Here is a 22,053-nt window from a genome sequence, read left to right as displayed (position 1 = left end):
GCCCACCTGCATCTGTTCTTAGGGGAATAGATCTTTACACATGGTCTAGGCAAGTGGGAAAACAGCACCAGAGGGCATGTGTAAAATATCTGTGCCCCATCTTATCCCAAGCCAGATGTCTAGCAGAGGACGGGCGTGGGAAAGGCTAGCATCAGAAAGTACCAGGTAGTGATGTTAAACCTTGATTCTCTCTCTTCACACAGCCTTCCAGTTCTGAGTGGTATTGCTATTTAGTCTGCATGACTTGAGAACAGGATTAGAAATGTCCCCATTGCATGGTGTCAGTATACAGACATTTGCTTCTTGTTTGGAAACACTGTAATGAGACATTAACACTGTATAAATATAATTAATAGCATGTAATTGTTTTCTTTTGCTGTTTTTCTGCTTTTTTTCCTACCATTTTTGTGCTTCCTGCTTCTTCCCCCTCATCACTTTGTTTTCCTCACTGTTCTGTCTCCTCGTCCTTTTTTTTTCCTTTTTACCTGCAATCCTAATTTTGCGCACCTAAAGGGTGAGATATTGGTAAGTACCCGTATAGTGTGATAGTGAACTATAGATGAAGCCTAGTGATGGAGACACCCCGTTTAAAACAAAAAAACAAAAACAAACCCCCCCCCCCACCCCTGCAAATCTAAGAAAGAGGCACTTATCTTCTTAAAACCAAGTACACTTACTGTCTAGAAAAGCAGGCACCTTCCAAATGGAGCAACATGGCTTTTGTTAGGATCCTCCTTTGCAGAGGGAAACCTTGTGGGATCGCCTGATCTGACTTAAAAACTACTGGACTCCTCCTGGCATATTGTGGGGAAAGAGACAGGTGTGAAGTGGGGGGCATAGACAGCCCTGGAGGCTGAAATGCCTGTTTATTACCTAAATCCCCTGCTGCTGTCTCCTACCTGCCCTGGACGGACCCAATAGTCTTGGGCTGAGAGGGCAACTCAGCCCACAGTTCATAACACTGCAGCCCTTAACAGATGTTGATGCCCTGAAGGTGGGGTCGAGCCATAGAAATACCTAGGATAGAGGCAGTGAGAGATCCTATTCCCCCTTCGATCTCTTATCTCTCCATCTGCCTGCTTCCATGCTCCTAGGGGCATTTGTGGGGGAAAGCGTATGGCTCGAGTACATTGCATTATGGGCACTTTCTGCCCTCTGAGGCTAGGTCAAGAAGCAGTGGTCTTAAATTGCAGCAAGAGTGGTTTAGGTTCATAGAATATCAGGGTTGGAAAGGACCTCAGGAGGTCATCTAGTCCAACCCACTGCTCAAAGGAGGACCAATCGCCACCTAAATCATCCCAGCCAGGGCTTTGTCACGCCTGACCTTAAAAACCTCAAAGGAAGGAGATTCCACCACCTCCCTCGGTGACACATTTCCGTGCTTCACCACTCTCCTAGTGAAAAAGTTTTTTTTCCTAATATCCAACCTAAACCTCCCCCACTGCAACTTGAGACCATTACTCCTCATTCTGTCATCTGCTACCACTGAGAACAGTCTAGATCCATCCTCTTTGGAACCCCCTTTCAGGTAGTTGAAAACAGCTATCAAATCCCCCTTCATTCTTCTCTTCTCCAGACTAAACAATCCCAGTTCCCTCAGCCTCTCCTCATAAGTCATGTGTTCCAGTCCCCTAATTATTTTGTTGCCCTCTGCTGGATGCTTTCCAATTTTTCCACATCCTTCTTGTAGTGTGGGACCCAAACCTGGACACAGTACTCCAGATGAGGCCTCACCAATGTCTAATAGAGGGGAACGATCACGTCCCTCGATCTGCTGGCAATCTCCCTACTCATACAGCCCAAAATGCCGTTATCCTTCTTGGCAACAAGGGCACACTGTTGACTCGTATCCAGCTTCTCGTCCACTGTAACCCCTAGGTCCTTTTCTGCAGAACTGCTGCCTAGCCGCTCAGTCCCTAGTCTGTAGTGGTGCATGGGATTCTTCTGTCCTAAGTGCAGGACTCTGCACTTGTCTTTGTTGAACCCCATCAGATTTCTTTTGGCCCAATCCTCCAATTTGTCTAGGGCCCTCTGTATCCTATGCCTACACTCCAGCGTATCACTCCTCCCAGTTTAGTGTCATCTGCAAACTCGCTGAGAGTGCAATCCACACCATCCTCCAGATCATTAATGAAGATATTGAACAAAACCAACCCCAGGACCGACCCTTGGGGCACTCCGCTTGATACCGGCTGCCAACTAGATGTGGGGCCATTGATCACTACCCGTTGAGCCCGACTATCTAGCCAGCTTTCTATCCACCTTATAGTCCGTCTATCCACCCCGTACTTCTTTAACTTGCTGGCAAGAATACTGTGGGAGACTGAATCAAAAGCTTTGCTAAAGTCAAGGAATAACACGTCCACTGCTTTCCCCTCATCCACAGAGCCAGTTGTCTCGTCATAGAAGGAATATTAGATTACTCAGGCATGATTTGCCCTTGGTGAGCCCATGCTGACTGTTCCTGATCACTTTCCTCTCCTCTAAGTGCTTCAGCTTGGACATTAGGAAAAACTTCCTAACTGTCAGGGTGGTTAAGCACTGGAATAAATTGCCCAGGGAGGTTGTGGAATCTCCGTTATTGGAGATTTTTAAGAGCAGGTTAGACAAAAACCTGTCAGGGCTGGTCTAGATAATCCTTAGCCCTGCCTTGAGTGCAGGAGACTGGACTAGATGCCTCTCAAGGTCCCTTCCAGTCCTACAATTCTCATGGGAAGCAGAGCGTGAGTTGGAGTAAGTGTGGCTAAACCCAGTGAGCAAGATTGGCTGACTGGTGGGTGGGGGGCAGGTCTCTTCCTGGCTGGCTGGCTGCCAGCCCTGCTGCCTGCATTCCAACTCCTCGAGTGGCTGCACGAGCGTAAATGGCTGGTGGCACCCAGCACTGCCTGAAATCAAGGTTAGCTGCACCAGTGCAAACTGCCCCCTCTGACAGGGGTCTGCCCCCAGGCAGGTACCCTGGGGAAGATCCCCTCAGATGATCCTTCCTTTTGTGTAAGGAAGAGCTGAGTAATTTGCCTGCCTGTATGAAAAGCTGCCAAATAGGGCTTTTCCTTTAAGTGTACTTGCTTCTAAGGGAGGGTGAGGTCTCTCTGAATGAAAACCAGTTTGCCTTCTCGGACGAACAGTGCCCTCTGGAGGGGGTGGGTCGCAAACTGGCTGGTGTGTACCTGGGGCTCAAATCTCAGACTGCCCAAGAAAATGGAAATGCGTGCTGCTTCTGGCTGGAGGAGTCTTTAACCTTGGTCAGGGTGCCCCCGCTGGTACTTAACAGCTGCCGAAAACGTCCTTTCCCCAATGTTCCCCTGGAGATATACACAGACACACTGGAGGCAGTTTAGGAATGGCTCGTGAGAAGATCCCTTCTGTCTGATGCAGTCAAACCTCACGAGGCTGTGGTGGGGCAGAGGTAAAAGGAGCTTTAACACCACCACCTTCATAGGGAGAGAATGGCCCCCTTTTCCACGTGGACTGGAAACGTGCCTGACGCTGGGTTCAGAGGCGGACCTGGTCCGAACTGGGATTGGAGAGAAGTGGTGTCAACCACCCTGCTTCTCTCCAAAGTGCTTTGAGGATTGGCCGTCATATGGTGGAGCAACTGAGGCGCAGAGGGGAAGGGCCCCGCTTGAGTTTGTCACACCTGGGAGTAGAAAGCTGGGTTCCCTGCCGCGCTGCCGCTGTGCTCAGACCCACTAGATGTTGGTGTGGGTTGAATAACTGAGGCTTCTGGCCACTTAGTCTATGGCAGGGGTTCTCAAACGTCATTGCAGTGCGGCTCCCTTTCGACAATAAAAATTACTACGTGACCCCAGGAGCGCGGACTGAAGCCTGAGCTAGCCGGAGCTCCGGGTGGGGGGCGGGGCAGCCAAAGCGCAAGGGCTTCAGTCCTGGGCAGGGGCCTGTAATCTGAGTCCTGATGCCCAAGACTAAAGCCTTTGGGCTTCGTCCCTGAGCCCCAGCAAATCTAAACGAGCCCTGGCAACCCCATTAACGTGAGGTCACGACCCACTTTGGGGTCCTGACCCACAGTTTGAGAACCGCTGGCCTCTGGGGATTTTAAGTGTTTATCTCCCTGCCAGCTGGGTGGTTTTGAGCCAGTCGTGGGTCCCCTTCCAGTTTGTAGTGGCTCAGTGTACAACAGAATTTGGCTTTGACCCTAGAAGATGACACGTACCCTTACGGAATTCCAGCAACCCTTGGCACTGCTCTGGGTATCCTCAACCTAAAAAGCTAGCAAGGAACTGCGTGCAGCTGCCACTAAAAACGGTGAATAAACTAAGGGAACCCTGAACCATCTGCAGGTCCAGGCTCTCAGGAGAGAAGCATCATAGGAGCATCGGGGTATCTTATGAGCCTGGTGAAAGCCTCGGCAGCAGAGGCGTAAAGAAGGCTTTGCTTGCCATCAGACATTCTCCTGGGTTAGTGGTGTTTTGCAAGGCACCAGTCCCAGGCAAGAAGGCAGGTTCTGATGCAGGGGTTGTTGATGAGACAAACCAACCCCTCCCACAGTTGAGTCAGTGCCCATTCGTGCTCTCCCTGGGGAAGTTTGCCCACATAAAGATGGCATAAATGGTATTGCCCCATTAGTCATTGGAGCTACCGTCACTTACACCAGCTGAGGTTCTGGCCCAAGTACCCGTCTAGTGATCTCCGCTTGATCTCCCTACTTTTGGAAACTTACAAGCCTCTATCTCAGCCATTGGTAGCCATCTTGTAAGTTTCCCAGAGTTCTGTTGCTTCCATTTCCTTGTGGCGTCACATGGACTTTTCCGAAGCACTAAGTGAATCCTCCCGAGGGCCTGTTTGTTGCCTCCCATGTCTCCAATTCGGTCCCCTTAAGGCTGGTCCTCCATCACTGGCTGAAAGAATGCAGATTGTAATGTGGTGATGGGAAGGTGGAGATCTGACTATCCGGGATGTAAGCTACCAATCATGCTGGGCCGCTTCTGATTTGGAGTGATGCAAAGTTGGAGGCAAGAGAGTTGAATTTACATGCTCCAATCCATCGCTGCAGAGGGATCCCACCTGCGGTGCCAGCCCCAGAAACGTGCTTCACGCACTCCCTGTTGGGGTCTCGCTCATCAATGAAGGGGAAGTATTCACTCTTCAAAGGAATCTCCTTCTGGGTGTTCTGCTGTGCTGCTTCTGTCACTGGAATGCTGTACAAACGAGCTAATCCGCTCCACCTTCCTGGGAGCTGGCTTGGTAACAGTGCCTCACTTTGCCCATTTCTCAGGGGCAAGAGAGGTACCCTGGGCCTCCCAGCTAGTCCGTGCCAGAGTTGAGATTAGAACTGGGCATTTCTGGCTCCCAGGAATAAGTCCTTCCTTTCTGCTAAAACTTCTCTTAGCTCCATGCTACATAATTGATCCCTTAACATCCAGGCCTCTGCTGCCACAGCTCTCCCGCCCTGCCCTGTAACTGCTGTTCCAGAAACAGCTGTCTCTTATCCTTCCCCGGTGCTGCTGATCATTGTCTTCCCAGGAGTCCAGGTTTAAGCCTCTGGATCTGCTACTAATCCACCAACCCAAGTCCTGTTTCTCTGCGCTGTGCCTACAAGCCAACTCTGTTCTAATTCTCTCTACCTCTCAGACGCCCTGCTTCCGCTCTTCTGCCTCTGGTCCTTTAAAACCAAATTCACTTCAAATTCAGATTTGTTTAAATGGGAATCAGAATCTCAAATTTAAAAGAGAACCTAAAAGGGAATGAATCTAAGGGGTGAAATCTTTAACCTGGTTTCCTTTTTGCCATCTCAATTTCAGGGCTTCTTCCTTCCCTCCACCAGAAAATCTGTATGAGTTAAGTTTTAGCTCTAGCAGCCTGTGCCCGCTGATGCACTGAGCTTTGTGTGTGTGTGTGTGTGTGTGTAACATGTTTGCCTTTGTTGTGGCTTTTATGTCGGTAGCCACCTGAGCAGCTTTGACAATGAGAACAGCCTTAGTGTGATTCCCTTGACACTAGTTCCCAAGCAGCATCTGGAACAATCATGGCATGAAAGGCTTCTCTTGCTTCGCACACTAATCCTGGCACTAGAAGCTAATATGAACTAAAGTCCTGCCCTAGTCAGATTCTCAGCCGCAAGTTCCTGGGACTCATATCACTGCTGCTGACAGGTGGCTCCTATATAAGCAATAGCAAAGAAATTCCGAGATCTAGCGTGTTCACTTCTTCTCCACATACCCACGTGGGTCACTTACCCCCCCTCCAATCCATCCATTGGACTGATTTGAGTCAACCCTCTAGACATGTGCTGAAAGCTTTTTCCCTAGTATATGTGCATTACTAACCGGCATGGTGATACTAATGTGTGCGGAGCGCTTGGGTAGAGTGACCGTAGCCCTCGATGTTCCTGTGATCAACCCTGCTTGGGCAGCCGAAGCCTCTTGGCCCCTCTAAATGTAGTCTATGTGGATGACTTTAGTTCAGGCCTACGCCCGACTGCAGTGCAGTGTGTTCTGCTGGAAGCACAGAGTCTAGGCACTAAGTGATCATCCTATTGTGAGCCCTCTAAAAGAGGGTGGGGTTGCAACGTAGAATGTGTTTCAAAAGAAGCTATTGAAGCCCAGTTCTTAGGATATTGTAACTATTGAATGTTGGGCCAGAGAACAGTTCTCCAGACTGTAATCTCTTCTAGGTTTACCAAGCCTGTGCTGTTACTACAGGATCTGATGCCTGTTAAATGGCTGTTTATAACAGGCTTCTCATACTCCCTCTTATTGGTTTTGCTGTTCATCATAAGTAGCTTCCCAGACAATCCTCCACCCTGAGGAGTTCAGCAGGCCAGAAATAGAAGATTTACTGGCATCTGGTAACCTTAACGTTCAGAGAGCTGATAAAGGCCGTTTGGCCTGATCTAATGGAAACGAAAACCCAGGCTTGAGCAGTTGGGTCCCCTTGGCATCTGGAAATGGGTCATGCAGGCAAAAAGGACTAGCAGAAGACTAGCATCAGGTATCTGTGTGCTGTAGTCTTTGGGCTGGGCCAGTTGTGTCTCATTGGCTTTCACAGTAGTCCTTTATGTGAAGACCCTGAGGTAGAGTCACAAGCATGTAGGGTAACGCTGCGGACAAGACAGGGAAAGACTTTCCAGAGGCAGAGGAAGGGGGTCTGTTGTATTCAGACAGATCGGGAATAACCTGCAGTACTCCTCCCCTCAGTGGCTATTGCACAACAATGAAAGGGCCCAAAAGGCATGGAGCAACTCCTTCCTGATTTGAAACACCGAAAATTCTCACCTTGCCAAGTATTTTGGGGCAGGCTCTGCCATACCATTGTAGTCTCCAGTGCTACTGTCTGTCACTGAAGTTACACTGATCTAACAGTACACAACCTAGCCCTGTTTGGCTGAGCAGTGAGCTGCTTGTTAGCCCCAAGGTTTTTTTTGGTACAAAACAAAATGGGATTGTCTGGAGAGTGGCACCAATGATGACTCAGGTTTCAGACCCTTTTTCAGTGGCCCATCGGGGGGCTGCCAAGACTTGCCTTTGTGGTGATCAGTTATGAAAAACTTCAACAAAGGCAAGGGGTAGCAAAGACAAACACTGGAATATCCAGACTGGAGACTTCTTTATACCATCGGCTGTTCTAGGGAACCCACTGCTGGGAGTTGCTCTCCAAAGTCCATTGCCTCTAGGACAAAAACCCATCTTCTAGGACCAGATCCTTCCCTGGCTTTAGCGGAGCGAGCTGTGTTCAGAGCAGGGATGAATGTGGCTCAGTACATCTCTGAGCACTGGGATTATGGCAGTCGAGACTCAGGTTGTTCTTTTAGGTGGTCTCCAGCTACTTTTTCCTCAGTGGAAAGATAAAGGGGAGAGAACAGTGCCTTAGTTGTTATCAAGAGCCTTTGCAGTGAAGGTGATGGTACATGCTATAGATCAGCCAGTACTAGAGATCACACGCAGCTGTAATTCAGCTTTCTCCTAATGCTGTGCTGTGGGGGGGACAGGATGTTGGCCAGAATTAGTCCCCTTCCAGTCCAAATTATGATCAAGATAAGTGCATGAACAGGGTTATCTGGCAGGGTGACCTCTGCTAGCAGATGACCTAGAAGGTCCCTTCCAACCCTACGTAAGAGGGGTCCGAGTCACGCTGGCCTCTGTTTGCTCATTGTGTGGTGGGAAACGCTTCTGCCTGCCCTGGAAAAGCTGGCTGCTGCACAAGCCTCCAGACCATGCAGTGCTTCCTCCTCGTCTCGTAACGTGCTGCTTGCGAAGCTGGGCTTGGGCAGTACTGCTTCACTGCTGCTGGCCCCGGCTCCCGTTCTGCTGTTGCCGTCCTGTGCGTGTCACTCAGCACTGGCTTGGGGAGCCCCAGCCTTTCCGAAGGCCATGCAGGAGCAATGGTTTCACAGGCTTTCCAGTGGGAAGTCCAGGGCAGCCTCGAAGGAAGCCGGATGTGCTTCCTGCTGTGAGTGAGTGCAGCTTGGGGAGCGGCAGAATGGAGGGATGGGGAGATGCTCACCCCCCTGTTCGAACTAGCCATAGTGTTGTCCTGGCCATTCTCAAAGGGGGTGCAAGGTCATGCGGACTCACTTCCTGCTCTGAAGGGGATGAGGGGAGCAAATACCCTAGTTCCTGGACTGGCTATTCAGGGGGTCCATTGAGCCTGGCTTATTTCCAGAAAGCTCTTTGGTCCCCTGGGTGAGTAGCACCCAGGTAAGCTATAAACTGCAGGCTCAGATTTCCCGTCCCCTCGATAATACTGCTGTGGCAATAAGAAGCTGGATTTGAGTGCATCTGCTCTGCATTTCTGTGACCCAGACCATTGGTGGCGGCTGGCGGAATCACCAGGGGAGAACTCTGCAGTGTGGTCTTGCTGTACAGACGCTGTGGCCAGTGCGCCTCTGGTCTGGATTCCCCCAAGGGGCCCCTCCCTCTGCCTAGAGAGTTGTAATCTAGGTGTGAGGGCTGCTGAGATGGCCAAATCTGCAGGCCTGTCCTATTACTCTTGGTAAAACCTGCTTTGGACTTCTGGCTGGAAAAAATGTGCCAGGCTCCCTTTGAGAAATGGGGCTGCTTCCCTGCCTATCACTGGTAGGTTTCCATGGGGCAGACCCTACTCACAAGCTCTCCTGCCAAGACGCAGAAGGAAAGTAGGGCCCAGGTTAACGATGAGCAGCAAATTAGGAGTCCTAGAGAGCCCCAGACCCCTCTCTGCTCTAGGCAGCTTAAAGATGAGCGGGTGGCCAGAAAATAAGGATTCCAAGCTAGCCTGTAACCTATTCTCTCTCCCCTGCCCCACCCCACGTTTTCCCACTCCTCTTGTTTCCTTCAGGTAATCCGCAGGGGCTGGCTGACGATTAACAACATCAGCATAATGAAAGGAGGCTCCAAGGAGTACTGGTTCGTGCTGACTGCAGAGTCTCTGTCCTGGTACAAAGATGAGGAGGTGTGTATTGGCTTGGCTGGTGACCGTGAAAGGTGGTGCTTATGGTCCGCATCTGGCCTGGGGCACTCTGCCCTGCCACTCTGCTGGTAGTGAACGGCCTCATGCCACTTCACCACCAGGAGCAGCTCATTCAACTGCTGCTGGTGGAACCGGTTGGGTTGACATGCAGCTTGTACATCACTACAGAAACCCAGGGGGAGGGCAGGTTTTGGGCCGATCAGCCCCTAGATTCAAACCCTTGAACTGTAGCTGCATTATGGGAATGTCTAGAAGAATGTGACTGAGCAGCCAGTTCCTGGCACTTACCCTGGATTTGTCACTATGGCAGGTTGTGAGTGTGGGTCCGACATGCTTCGTAACAGCGTGTCCTGGGGCTGGCTGCTAAAGTAAAACCTCTCTGTGTTCATTGTGAGCTTCTGGGGCTGTTACCAGTGACTGCTTTCCTGCCATCACTTTAGAACCCTGTTGTTGCCCTCTGAGCAAGGTGATGGGCATGGCCATGGGACACAGGCTGTGGTGGGGGCATGTGGGATTGGCAGAGCAGGGAGTTACCAAATTCAGCTGCCCGTGAAACCGAGGGGAACATGGGTTAGTCTCAAAAGATGCTTCGGCTCATACCCTTCTCATGAATCCAGTGTGGTAAAGTTTGGCTGACTCCCCTCAGGAATAGCCGGGGTGTGGGGAGCGTGGACTTGCGCTGGGCCCGAAGTCTTGGTTTGCTGGTTTTGAATCCATGGAAGGTTCTGCTGACGACCCCACTGGACTGTCCGTGATGCCCAGCCATCTCCCTGTGTGCTAAAGCGCACACAGGAATGAGACCCCGACTCCTTGTCACTATATGGGCAGCCATTCTGAATCAGCAGGGTCCCAGCCAGCACATTCCATGTCTCCAGACACTCCCAGGGAGCTGCCTGTTGTGTAAACCGCAGATAAGAAGTAAGCTAGTGGGACTCTTACAAAAGGCAGCTGCCTTGGTTTAGTGGAGACCAGGTCTAGTGTGGGCAGCGTATCACACACAGCCATGACTGCAAGTGCCAAACAGATCATCATAACCATGTCTCTACCCCATTGTCTCGGTGGTTTTTGTCTGATGTAACCAGCGTTGCAAGAAGCTTCCAAAATCATTAGCCCCTTGGCTAGTAGAGAGAGCAGGGCCCCCCTCACCTCAACTGAACCAATGTACACTGAAATACACAAGATTTCAGACCCGAAGAGGTACTGAGCCCCTAGGGAACTCTCCGCGGTACAGATCCAGTGTGTGCACACGCGCCCTAAACAAGGGAAATTTAAATAATCCAAGATGCAGAATTCTCCTGGTAAGTGCAGCTAGGGACATTGCAGAGTAGTTCAGAGAGATTTAGGAGGCTTTTTAATAACCAGTGTCTGTAGAATAGTCATTTGGGTTTAAACATTGCAGGGCTGTGCCGGTGCAGGAGAGCCAGAAAGGTACGGGAGGTCGAGTGAATTTCACTAAGTAAAAATCAGTGGGGCAATCCGCTTCATTGTCGGGTTCTAGCCTTAACCTAAGGGAATCCGCTAGCTGGTGAGCGTGGGTCCGACACGCTTCAGAACAGTGTGTCCTGGGGCTGGCTGCTAAAGTAAAACCTCTCGGCATTCATTGCAACCTTATGGGGCTGTTACAACTAACTGTTTTCCAGCCATAACTTCAGAACCCTGTTATTAACCTCACAGTCTTGTGGGAGTTGGGAGCGCTCAGAGTAATATTCTATGCTGGGGAAGTGTCTGAAAATTCACCCTTGGCAGTATCCTCTCCGCAGTCCCTCAGGAGGTTCTTATTGGGTTAGTAACCCATGTGCTGAGGTGGTACCGAGTGCCTCCCGCATGCAGTTATTGGAGTGGACAGGGAGTGCCTTCAGGTTTAGACAAACGTGATCTGGGCTTGGCAGTAGCTGGCCACTGCCTAGCCGGGTGCTCTCAACAAAGGTGGCCCCTAGCGTGCCAGATCTCCTGAACTCGAGGCTGTTGATTGTCTCTCCTGGTCCCTGGAGGAAGGGATAGTGGTGCTCGGAAGCAGAGGTGGCCATGTGTGGTGTGGGCACGCAGCTGGGATGTTCAGAATGCAGTAGCAAATCCCTCTGATCTGACAGGCATCACTGCTGTGTGGGCGCAAAATTGCCATGTTGTCATCCTGCAGGCCCCTCGGCCAACTGGACGCGAGGAATTGTTACTGAATAACACCTGGCTCTTACTTAGTGCTTTTCAGAGGTCAGGATCACTGGCCCCATTGTACAGACGGGCAAACTGAGGCACAGGGAGGGAAGTGACTTGCCTACAGTCACCCAGCAGGCCAGTGGCAGTGCTGGGAATAGAACCCAGATGTCCTGAGTCCCCAACCATTGCTCTGGCCACTAGGCCATGCGGCTTTCCTAACATTCACTGGATCAGTCCCCATAGTCCCCTGCTTTCTGCCTGGAAATTAAAATGTATTATGCCAGTGCGGCAGGTCTTGGTGAAAGCTGGTGCCTCTTTGGGCTAAGCCCTCTTGGCTAGGGAGATCGGGCCAGAGCTGTCGTATCCTAGCCTGTGCTCCTCTCAGCTGCAGGGGCTGGAAGAAGAGGAGGGGAGGCAGTGTCCCTTCTTAGCACCACTCGGTGTCTGGAACCGAGACGCCACACTCTCATTTTCCAGCACTTCCACCCCCACAGTCTGAAAACCGGATATTTTCCCTCCCCATGTCACCCGTCTCGCAGCCAGGCTCCCGTGGCTTGGCGTTGGTGCAGGGCTGGGTGGAGAGGGATGGACCAGGGGGCAGAAGAGAGATCGTGAGCGGGAGGCTCTAGTTTCTGTGAACATGCTGCTCAGAAAAGGAGATGTTAACAGAACTTTATTTCCCCATCTCACTGTACAGTTTAACATCCGCTCCAGGAGGCAGCCTCCTTACCCGAGGAAGACCCAGACATTCTTTGTTCTTGTCCTTTCTTCCAAGGAAGCTGCAAAGATTAACCTCTCTCTGCAGAGAGGCTGTAAATCTAGATAAATTTAAAAAAAACTTAAATCTACCTCCTAAAAGAGAAGGAAACATGTAGAACTGATAAATTTCATTCTAGCCTATTCCCCTACCCCCATCCCTGGCAGCCTGTTTCCTGTGAGGAGGCCTCTCTGGGGGCGCTTGTCTGGCCCCTCTGCTGTGGGTAATGAGAACCAGCAGGCTGCAGATGAATGAGGCTCTGTATTCAGCAGGCACAAATTGCCTACCCCCCATGCCACTAGAAATGAGCTGCTGCTTGCAGAGAATTTCCAGAAACACCCAGCTGCTGCCGGAAAAGCACTTTAAAAATAGCACCCCATAGACCTGGTCTAGGCAAATGCGAGGGAAAGCATATTAAATATGGAATAATAAAGCAACATAGGTTTAAACATCAATCCGACTAACCCATCTGTGACTGGAGTAGCCATGCAGCCATAAGAACTCATGCACCTGGTTAATTCTAGCCGATAAGAACAGTAACGATAAACATTTGCTCCAAGGCTTACGGTAAACGAGGGCAAGCGAAGTCTCGAATAGCTGCATACGTTGCCTGCCTTACCTGGGTCTGCTGAGCTGCTCCCGGCTGCCGCTTTACCAAACCCAATCTAACCAATGTGCAGACTACTGTACACCTTTATAGCCTCCTGAACAGGTAGTCTGAACACTGGGCAGGCTGGGCTGGAATCTGTTTCAAACCTCCCATGGCATCCATGTTTTTTGTGGGTTGGTTTTTTTTTTTTTTTTTCCCCTTTTTCCCCCTCCCGGGTTTTTATAAGAGAAGCTGTTCGGTGAAAAGGATCCGCTTTGTCTCATCTGACGTGGCAAAGTCTGCAACCGAATCCAGTCTGGAAAAAAGTTGTGGGTTTTTCAGGAAATTGTACGGAGGGGTGGGGGGTGGCTGTGGGGGGAGGGTTTAGGTTCATGGCCTCTCTACAAAGGAGAACGTCACTTTTGGGGCTGTGTGCGCGCAGCATCTGGAGACGCAGGGCAGTTGGAGTTATAAACAATTCCAGATGTGGCGTTTCGGCAGCAAGACGGCTTGTGTGACTCAGTTGGGTGGCCCCTCACTTCACTGGCCTGCAGCCTGTTAAATAAGCAGTGTCCTTTGTGCCAGATTCCTAAAACCGCTTCTCCCCACTCCCCGGGAAGGGGAGGGGGAAAGACGCATGGACTGTGTCCATAAGCCCCTCGGAGCTGTTTACAATGCAAAATGGGTTTACAGCTGTGCTGCAGCTGACATAAAGTCCCAGCACTACCCATGGGGCCTGTAGGGGACTGGATCCCCCTTTTCCCCCCCGCCAACAAATGTAGCCTCCGTTCTAGCACCTCTTTTACATTTATGTTGAAATGAACTAAGCCCAGTGCCCTTAGGACCATGTGGAGAAGTACGGCATGACATTTTTAGTCTGTGGTTAATAATTTAGACTCCGATGCTAGGGCTGGGGATTGTCAGCCTGGATCTAGAGAGCACTGCATTGCAGAGCTGAGTGTCCCTGCGCTTTGGTGGATGTGAAGCATCAAAGTTTCCAAACTATTTGAGGTTAGGTGGGAACTTTCCCTGGAGGCAGGTTTTCCCATTACCGTCTCCTGGACAGTGGTGGTTCTGAAAGCAGCTGGTACTGGCCTCTGTCAGAGTCCAGATACTCGACGAGATGGGGCCCCTGGACTGAGCCAGTCTGGCAGTTCCTGTGAACACACTTAGTTGCTCAGCTGAAATGAGTCTGTACCTCCAACAAGGCTTGCTGTGAGGTAGAGGAAAAACCTGGTCCACTCAGTCAAGGGAATCAACCCCACTCTCTTCACTATGTGCCATGGGATGGATTCCTCTCCCTCCCCTCCCCCCCCACTGCAGTGCTTGTGGGGGTGTCGGAGAGTAATTAGAGTGGGGAGGAAATGCTGCACAGGTCCCAGCTCACACTCATTCCTGCCCTTTTCCCCCTTCCAGGAAAAGGAGAAGAAATACATGTTGCCCCTGGATAATCTGAAAATCCGGGATGTGGAGAAGGGCTTCATGTCTAACAAACACGTCTTTGCCATCTTCAACACAGAGCAAAGGTAGGGAGTGTGGAGACAGACGCCTCTGGACAGAGCTTGAGGGGTCTTTGACAGTATTTCCCAGACTCCTAACAGCCGAACCCGTCGGAAACCAAAGCAGTTATGCTGCCTACCCTTTAGACCCACTACAAGGGGAGGCCTTGTCCTAGACAGCTGGGCACCCAGTGTAGATTGTACGTAGAGATGGCCGAGGAGATTCATGTCTGACGGCCCCATTCTTATGTGCTCTCGGTGCTCCAAAGATCAACACAGTTAAGTCATCGCTGGTGAATGGGACAACTCGTATCACTCCAGCAATCTCCGGCTCTCTCGAACTCCCATCATTATCGCTGCATTGGTTGTGCTTCGGAGGCTTCCTTTGTAACCATGATGATGAGAAACGCTTTCCCTCCCCCTCCAACTAAAGCAGCCGCTTTGGAGAGCCCACACCTCTCCCAGTTAGTTTTTGGGCTGGCGCCCCACGCTCTGGAAAAGGCTGCCCTAGCCCTTCTGTGCTTGGCAAGGGTCGGATCACATGCCGTACTGGTTAATTAGACTCTGATTCTGTTTGGGGTGGTGGGCGCTCATCTTGAGGCGGGTGGCGTGCTGGGCTTAGCTAGGGGGAGCGCTCCCGGCGGGCAGCAGGTGGGGCTTAGCCCGGGGTGGGCGGGGGGGGACTTGGGCGTTTACTGTCAGAGGTGGGAGCGGCTGTGATCTAATGAGGATTATCCTAGGAGGAAGGAAAAGCTGCCAATATTTACACAGGCTTTCTGAAGGGATTTCAGACTTCCCTGTCTGGGGCCTTGCATTAGCACCATGCCTTGTCTAGACCAGCCCTGTAAGAAAGAGATCCTGCATGTGCCAGCAGGGATGGTGGATTCTGTCAGTGGCCTTGAGCTGCCTGGTCTAGGCCATGATTGTAGAATTCCTTTCCTCTGATTATATCCCTGCTGTTTCTTCGTGCCTAGGAATGTGTATAAAGATCTCCGTCAGATTGAGCTGGCCTGTGACTCCCAGGAAGATGTGGACAGCTGGAAAGCCTCCTTCCTCCGGGCTGGTGTTTATCCAGAGAAAGACCAAGTAAACATTCCCTTTGCCTTGATGATGTCCTGGAACTGGCTGGGGTCTGTTGGGGGTGCCAGCTGTGAGGGCCAGTGTGGGGGCTGCCAGCAGCAGCAAGTACAGGAGTGTCAAAAATGGACTCATGGCATAGGTTCCCAACTCTGGCTTGTCCAGTCCTGGGCGTATGACGGTAATACCTAGAGGCCCTAGCGGAGATTAGGCCAGTGCACAGAGGCATAGGAAGAGTGGTTAACTTTGGAGCAGGTTCCCAGGGGAGGTGGTGAACTCTCCCCCTTGTGATGTCTACAGATCCAGCCTGGACGATGCTTTAGCAAAACACAAGTGACTGGAGTAACAGGGGAAGTTCTCTGGCCTGTGCTATCCCGGAGGCTGGGCTAGGTGATCGAATGGTCCCTTCTGGCCTTAAATGCTGTGAAAGCTCCAGGCTCCAAAGAGCTTCCAGTCTGAACAGGCCAGACAGGGGGTGGGGACAGAGAGGTCAAGTGTCTTGGCCAGGTTCACCCTGGTCAGTAGGTCAGTGGCAGAACTGGGTTTAGAACCTAGGTCTCCTGAGTCCCAGTCCATGAGCCTACACAGCCTCTCCCATACCACCATGTCTCCTCACCAATGGCAGACGTACCTCCTTTCCCTCTCGTTGGCAGTTCATTGCTGTGATTGCAGCCTCTGCTCTGGAGAGAGGAGGATGAAGGCCAAGATTATCAAAAGTGATGTGTGGGTTTTTGGGGTGCCTTGTTTAAGACCCCCTTAACGGGGCCTGACTTTTGCAAAGTGGTGAACTCCCTCTCTCTGAAAATCAGGTCTGTTCTAGTGTCAAGCTGGGCTCCTGAACTTGCCAGTCACCTCCCAAACTGAGCTCTCTGGGTGGGGGTGGGTATGTAGAGCACCTAGCCCACTGGGGCCCTCAGGATGCTACTGCAGTACAAATACTAGATGAAAACAACAAGGAGGCCGGTGGCACTGCAAAGATTAACCGATTTATTTGGGCATAAGCTTTCGTGGGTAAAAAAACCACTTCCTCAGATGCAGGGAGTGAAAATTACAGATACGGGCATCAATATACTTAGTGTATATTGATGCCTGTATCTGTAAACTATAAATATACATCTGTAATTTTCACTCCCTGCATCTGAGGAAGTGGGTTTTTTACCCACAAAAGCTTATGCCCAAATAAATCTGTTAGTCTTTGAGGTGCCCCCGGACTCCTTGTTTTTGTGGATATAGACGAACACGGCTACCCCCGATACTAAATACTAGATGATGAACTGGGAAGGTCTGTGAAATTGGCACAGGTGCTATCGATGCATGTGATGTGCTCACCAGTTCTTAAGGGGGACACTGTCCACAGCTCCAAGCTGGGTGTCTGCAGAATCCCCGAGTGACTGACCTGCTTTCCCCGGGCAGGTGGAGAATGAGGACGGGGCCCAAGAGAACACCTTCTCCATGGACCCGCAGCTGGAGCGCCAGGTGGAGACCATCCGCAACCTCGTCGACTCCTACGTGGGAATAATCAACAAGTCCATCCGAGACCTCATGCCAAAGACCATAATGCACCTCATGATAAACAATGTGAGTGGGTTGGGCCAGCTGGGGCTGCTGATCCGCATCGCTGGGCACAGAGAGGCGCTGTCCTCGCCATGGCCTGTTTGTTGGGGGGGGGAGCCTCTGGGCTTGTCACTGTGGACATGACTCCTTTCAGCACCAGGAGTCAGATCAGTTGCACCGGGTACTCCTGTGCTGAGATACGTAATTATGTATTTTAATGACCGTTTGGTCCTTAACTCCCTGTCTTACTGAAATCAAGGGGTAAAGCCTGTAAGGCCAGACTCTGATTCCTGGCTTTGTCCCAGACTGCTACAGCAACCCAGTGACAGTGGCCTAGAATGACACCAGGAGACCTGACTCCCGGCTTCCCTGCTCTAACCACTCAACTGTACTAGAGCTTAACTGCCACCTGCATGTTGGTTCCCTTGCTCCCATCTCTGCAGACTAAGGATTTCATCCACTCGGAGCTGCTGGCCTACCTGTACTCATCTGCAGACCAGAACAGCCTGATGGAGGAGTCGGCCGACCAGGCGCAGAGGAGGGACGACATGCTGCGGATGTACCATGCTCTGAAGGAGGCCTTGCACATCATCGGGGACATCAGCACCAGCACGGTCTCCACGCCGGTCCCGCCGCCCGTGGATGACGCATGGCTGCAGAGTGGGAGCAGGTACAGCTAACTGGGGAGCAGGTGGCATGGGAGACTCTTGCCATGCTGCCTCTAAGCGAGGATGATAGCACTGGAAGGGGGAGGGGCAAGGGGCTATTTGAGGTGGGAGTGGGGTTGAGGATGGATGGCCTAGTGGGTAAAGCCCTGGCAAGCTGGAGACCTGGGCTCTGTTCCTAGCTTTTCCACAGACTCCCCGAGACAACCTTGGGCCAGTGACTTTGGCTGCCCTGTGCCTCAGAGCAGGAGAAGCCTCCTGCCCAGGGGTGCTAGAAACGATCAGGTGGGGAGGAGGGACAGATAAGGACCTAACTACATCGGTAGGGATGGAGACCCTAATTCTGCTGAACTTCCTTTCCCCTGCAGCCCGACGCCCCAGCGCAGACCTACCTCCACCGTGCTGCCGCCGGGCAGGCCCCCAGCTGTGAGGGGCCCAACTCCAGGGCCCCCTTTGATCCCTGCCCCTACAGGGAGTCTCTCTTCCTTCGTGGCTCCTCCCATCCCCTCGCGTCCTGGACCTCAGAACGTATTTGCTGCTAATAACGATCCCTTCTCAGCCCCTCCTCAGATTCCATCACGGCCGGCACGCATTCCACCTGGCATTCCCCCGGGCGTGCCCAGGTAAGAGATCCCTGGACCCGCTAGGTCGCTCCTCTTCCTCCTGTCATGTCTCCAGCGATTGGCTCAGTGCTGGGGCTCCAGTTCGCCTTGGGTGGCGTGAGATGTGCCAGCACGGAGGGTGGTAGCAGGGCTCTCCTGTTACCAGAGCTGGAGCCATACTGGGGTCACGTGGCTTGTGGGAGGTGCTGAGCTTGTATCAATCCCCAGAGCTGGGATCCCAGCCTTGTAGCTCAGGCCAGGTCTGAGCTATTTCTGCTTTGATTGCTGGTAATAAGGGACTAAATTCTGCCCTCCGGGGGGGTGGGGGGCTGCAGTGGGGGGAGTGTCGCCTCCTAGAGTGGATGTGCTGCATGTGTCTGAGGTTGGATTCCCACGGAACAGACAGTGTTTCAGTGTAATACAGGAATGACCCTTGCATCCGCCTCCTCTCCAGGCAAACCCCAAGGGACAGGGTTAGAAATGGCTCCCCTCCCAGCAGGCGCTGTGCCCTGAGGCCACTGCAGGTGACTTGCTCCCCCTTCAGCCAGAGCCTGAGTGGGCCAACCCCCTGAGTGGCCCTCACGTGCCCTTTCCGGAGACAGCTCCCAAGGGCTGGGTGTCAGGTCAACCTCTGACGCAGCAGGGGTGAGAGCTGCCCTGACGCCGTTTCATGCTGATCGGATGTGGTTGCTTGTGCCCTTGTCTGACCCCTTGCCACCCCCGTCCCTTTACAGCTTCTGGACCAGTGCCCCGGGGTAGCACCGGGTGGCAAATGCCAGGGTCCCATCTGGATAGTGGAGCCAGCTCGGCAGCCCAAAGGCCATCGACACATCATGCAGAGGGCTCTGACGTCGGCTAAGCCTGTGCCCTGGCAGGGTGGTGCTGGGAGAGGGCGGTGGCCTGCAGCACTGCACCCAGCCCTCCTCAGTAACCTGCTCCAGGCACAGGAGCCCTCTGGCTCCAGGGCAGGCGGGGGACCCGGTCAGGGTGTGGCCGTCGCTAGCCCTCTGTCCGCACAGCGCCCAGGATGCTAGCCACCCCGTGGCAGTGACTCCTGCTCTGCTCCTTCCCGACTGCTCTCACCTCTCTGTTCCCATTCTCTCTGCAGCAGAAGACCCCCTGCGGCACCGAACCGGCCGACCATTATCCGACCGGCTGAGCCCTCCTTGCTAGACTAGCCCCCCAGGGGGCTGCTAGTGACTCCTGTGTGCCTGTTGCGGCTGCCCCACACCTGCTGTCTGGGGCAGAGAGGAAGAGGGGAAACCCCCCCATGTCTAATCTCTTGTTTAAAAAAACCTTACAACTGTGATCAGCTCTGCAGAGTGGTTCTAGCCAAGGCCAATTCCTGTTAGCCTGGTGGACTCCTTCTCTGGGACGGGCGCAGCAGGCTCCTTCCTTGTAAATACCAATGGCATCTGTTAAGGACAGTCGCTGGGTTCCTTGTCCTGATGGCTCTCTGCTCTTCAAGCAAGGAAGTGGGTAACTGGCATTATACTCTGGGGGGTTGGTTCAGGAGAACCACCACCCCTCTGAACAAATGCCCCAGCGTGGCCCCCACCCCCACTCCCCGCTGTATAATAAGCAGAGGATTCTATTTTTGGGGTTGAATTTTGCACTTTGTTGAGTAACACACACAATGGACCCCAGCTGGGTTCTTGTGTTGGGATCATCTGAATGTAGGAGGTAGAGAGGGGAGTTCTGAAAGGGAGTTGAAACAGACTGTCCTGTTTCTCACTGTGCAGAATCTCCTTAAACTCCTGCTATTCAGGCTGATCAGATTTCTGTGTCTCTGGCTCCTCTTCCAGCCCCCCCTCAGCCAGCCAGAATTGTTTTGTATTGTTAATATATTCTGTATAAAACACTTAATGATTTCCCCTCCCGAGGCCCTTCCCTAAACTTGATTGCTAATCTGATCATAGGCTATATTTCAGTTCTATAGCGTGGAGAAAGATTTATATATGAAAAATAATGGGACTGCAGATAGCGATTTGCTAATTAAATCTAATTCACTGCAAACAGGAGCAGACTTTTCAGGTTAGCCCTTTGTCAGGAGGTGCTTAGTTGATTGTGAACCTCAGGTATTCTTCATGCAATATCTGCCCCTGTGCCCAGCCCCCCAGTGGGGGCGTATGGTCAACTAGTAAGCGACAAACTTTGATTGTGTTCTGTGAAAGAAACACTTAGCCGAAGGACCCTAGGCTGAACACAACACTGTGATGAGCAAAGTACCAAGCCAGGTTCAGCCCCAAATGGGCAATGGAATGAGCATAAGGGAGACCTGCAGAGCGCCAAAATAGCGGGTCCTCTGTAAGCAGCAACTTCTGTCACCAGCTGGTTGCTTTGCTCCTGTTCTCAGCTTGGTAAGGGTCCTAGGCCAGCTGGAGCAGCGGAGTGTCTAGTAACCAAAAGCCAGGGCTTGGACAGCTGCGAGTAGGTTTGAGGGCTAGTGCAGGCTGTGTCCTTTCAGTCGTAATAGGCGATGTGGACAAAGGTCTGTCTGAAGCCTTTCTAGGAGCAAAGGAAATGTGAAAACTTTCCCTGGAGCTCCACGTCCCGTGTCCATGAGAGACTAGCTGTGTGTTCCCTCCTGCTGGTGGGCGGCACTGGTTGTAACAGGCCCTGGTGTCTAAAACCTCAGGTGGAGAACGTGGGGTGCCTGCCGGATGAGGGCAGGGAGGCTATGGTGCCCGCCGTGCTATGGACGTGTATCTAGCCCAGGAGCGAGAGGCTCTGCTGCCCTGTGGGCATGTGACTCCTCACTGGGGAGGAAGCTGAGGGGGTGTATTTAGCAACTGGAACCTTGCTGGGGAAGGCTTTGGCGTCTTATCTGTTCTGTGTCTCTCCATGCACCTCCCCTTCCTTCGAGCGGCGCCTTCTCAGCTGCCTTGGCAAAGCACTCCGCCCCAGGGCTGGAAGCAGAGGCTGAGTGTGTGTATATATAAATATATATTTTTAAAGATTATGAATTGTAAAATCTCGAGGTGTTTGGGGTTTTTTAATCCAGTTCAAGCTCAACCCTCTGCTCTCCGAGAACCTGTAGGGTTGATACTTCGCCCAACAACCTCCTCTAGCCAGAGAACTATGGAAAAGATCCATGAACCAGCCTGCCTTAAATAACCTTTGTTTCAAAGAGCTTGTCTTCAGCGTGGCCTCTCTCCTTCCTGCGTGGTGGGAGGGGAACCTAACCCCTTTCTTGCATTGGCAATTGAACCTTAGGGCAGGCACTGGTAACCAAAAGCGTTAATGCTTGTATGGAGACAGGGCATGGTGGCAGAGTGCAAGCTGACAGCTGGCCTGGGCAGCCATGTTGCTGGCTTCACGAAGCAAACTTGCAAACCAAAAACAAGTTGCTGGCCATTAAAACTCGGCTCTAGCATGGGGCAGCCTGGCCTGCTGCTTGTAACAAGCTCTGATTGACTGCAGAGCGATTTCCTTGCATTAGCAGCAGCTGCTTTGCTCTAGGCTGGCTTGTGCAATGCAGTCCTTAGCTGGCTCCAGTCGGTGCCTGCACGGGGGTTCCTGAGGTCCCTTTGCTTGTCTGTTTTTTACAAAATCCAATTGCCTCTGTTCCGCCTCCTGCTGGCTCTCCCTGATGTTCTCACATGTGAAGTGGGCTCTGGAACCTCTCTCTCATCTCGTGTTGATTACAAACCCCAGTCCACTTCTCTCCTGTTCCTTCAGTTTGCTGGCTGTGTAAGTGCCTCCCTTCTGTATCCTATTAATAAACTAAACAATAAAGGGAAAAAAATTA

General features: G+C 52.0%; 1 protein-coding gene across 13 annotated transcripts in view; it reads left to right on the top strand.

Moving 5' to 3' along the window:
- DNM2 (dynamin 2) overlaps positions 1–22,053 on the top strand; it is a 59,151-nt gene extending 37,098 nt beyond the window's left edge. For 3 of the 13 annotated variants that reach the window (XM_078849626.1, XM_073318850.2, XM_073318846.2), the window contains 8 exons: positions 5,760–5,789; positions 9,274–9,387; positions 14,322–14,431; positions 15,379–15,490; positions 16,895–17,059; positions 17,479–17,705; positions 18,069–18,323; positions 19,411–22,053. In XM_078849626.1, the coding sequence (XP_078705752.1) occupies positions 5,760–5,789; positions 9,274–9,387; positions 14,322–14,431; positions 15,379–15,490; positions 16,895–17,059; positions 17,479–17,705; positions 18,069–18,323; positions 19,411–19,480 (1,083 nt within the window). In that variant the 3' untranslated portion in view covers positions 19,481–22,053. Of the gene's footprint in view, positions 1–513; positions 526–5,759; positions 5,790–9,273; positions 9,388–14,321; positions 14,432–15,378; positions 15,491–16,894; positions 17,060–17,478; positions 17,706–18,068; positions 18,324–19,410 lie in introns of all 13 variants that reach the window. The other 10 variants (XM_073318853.2, XM_073318852.2, XM_073318849.2 and 7 more) reach the window with 5 other exon arrangements.

Source organism: Lepidochelys kempii, chromosome 20 (assembly GCF_965140285.1).
Source record: "Lepidochelys kempii isolate rLepKem1 chromosome 20, rLepKem1.hap1, whole genome shotgun sequence".
Classification (NCBI taxonomy): domain Eukaryota; kingdom Metazoa; phylum Chordata; order Testudines; family Cheloniidae; genus Lepidochelys; species Lepidochelys kempii.
This window is presented reverse-complemented; position numbering and strand designations above follow the sequence as displayed.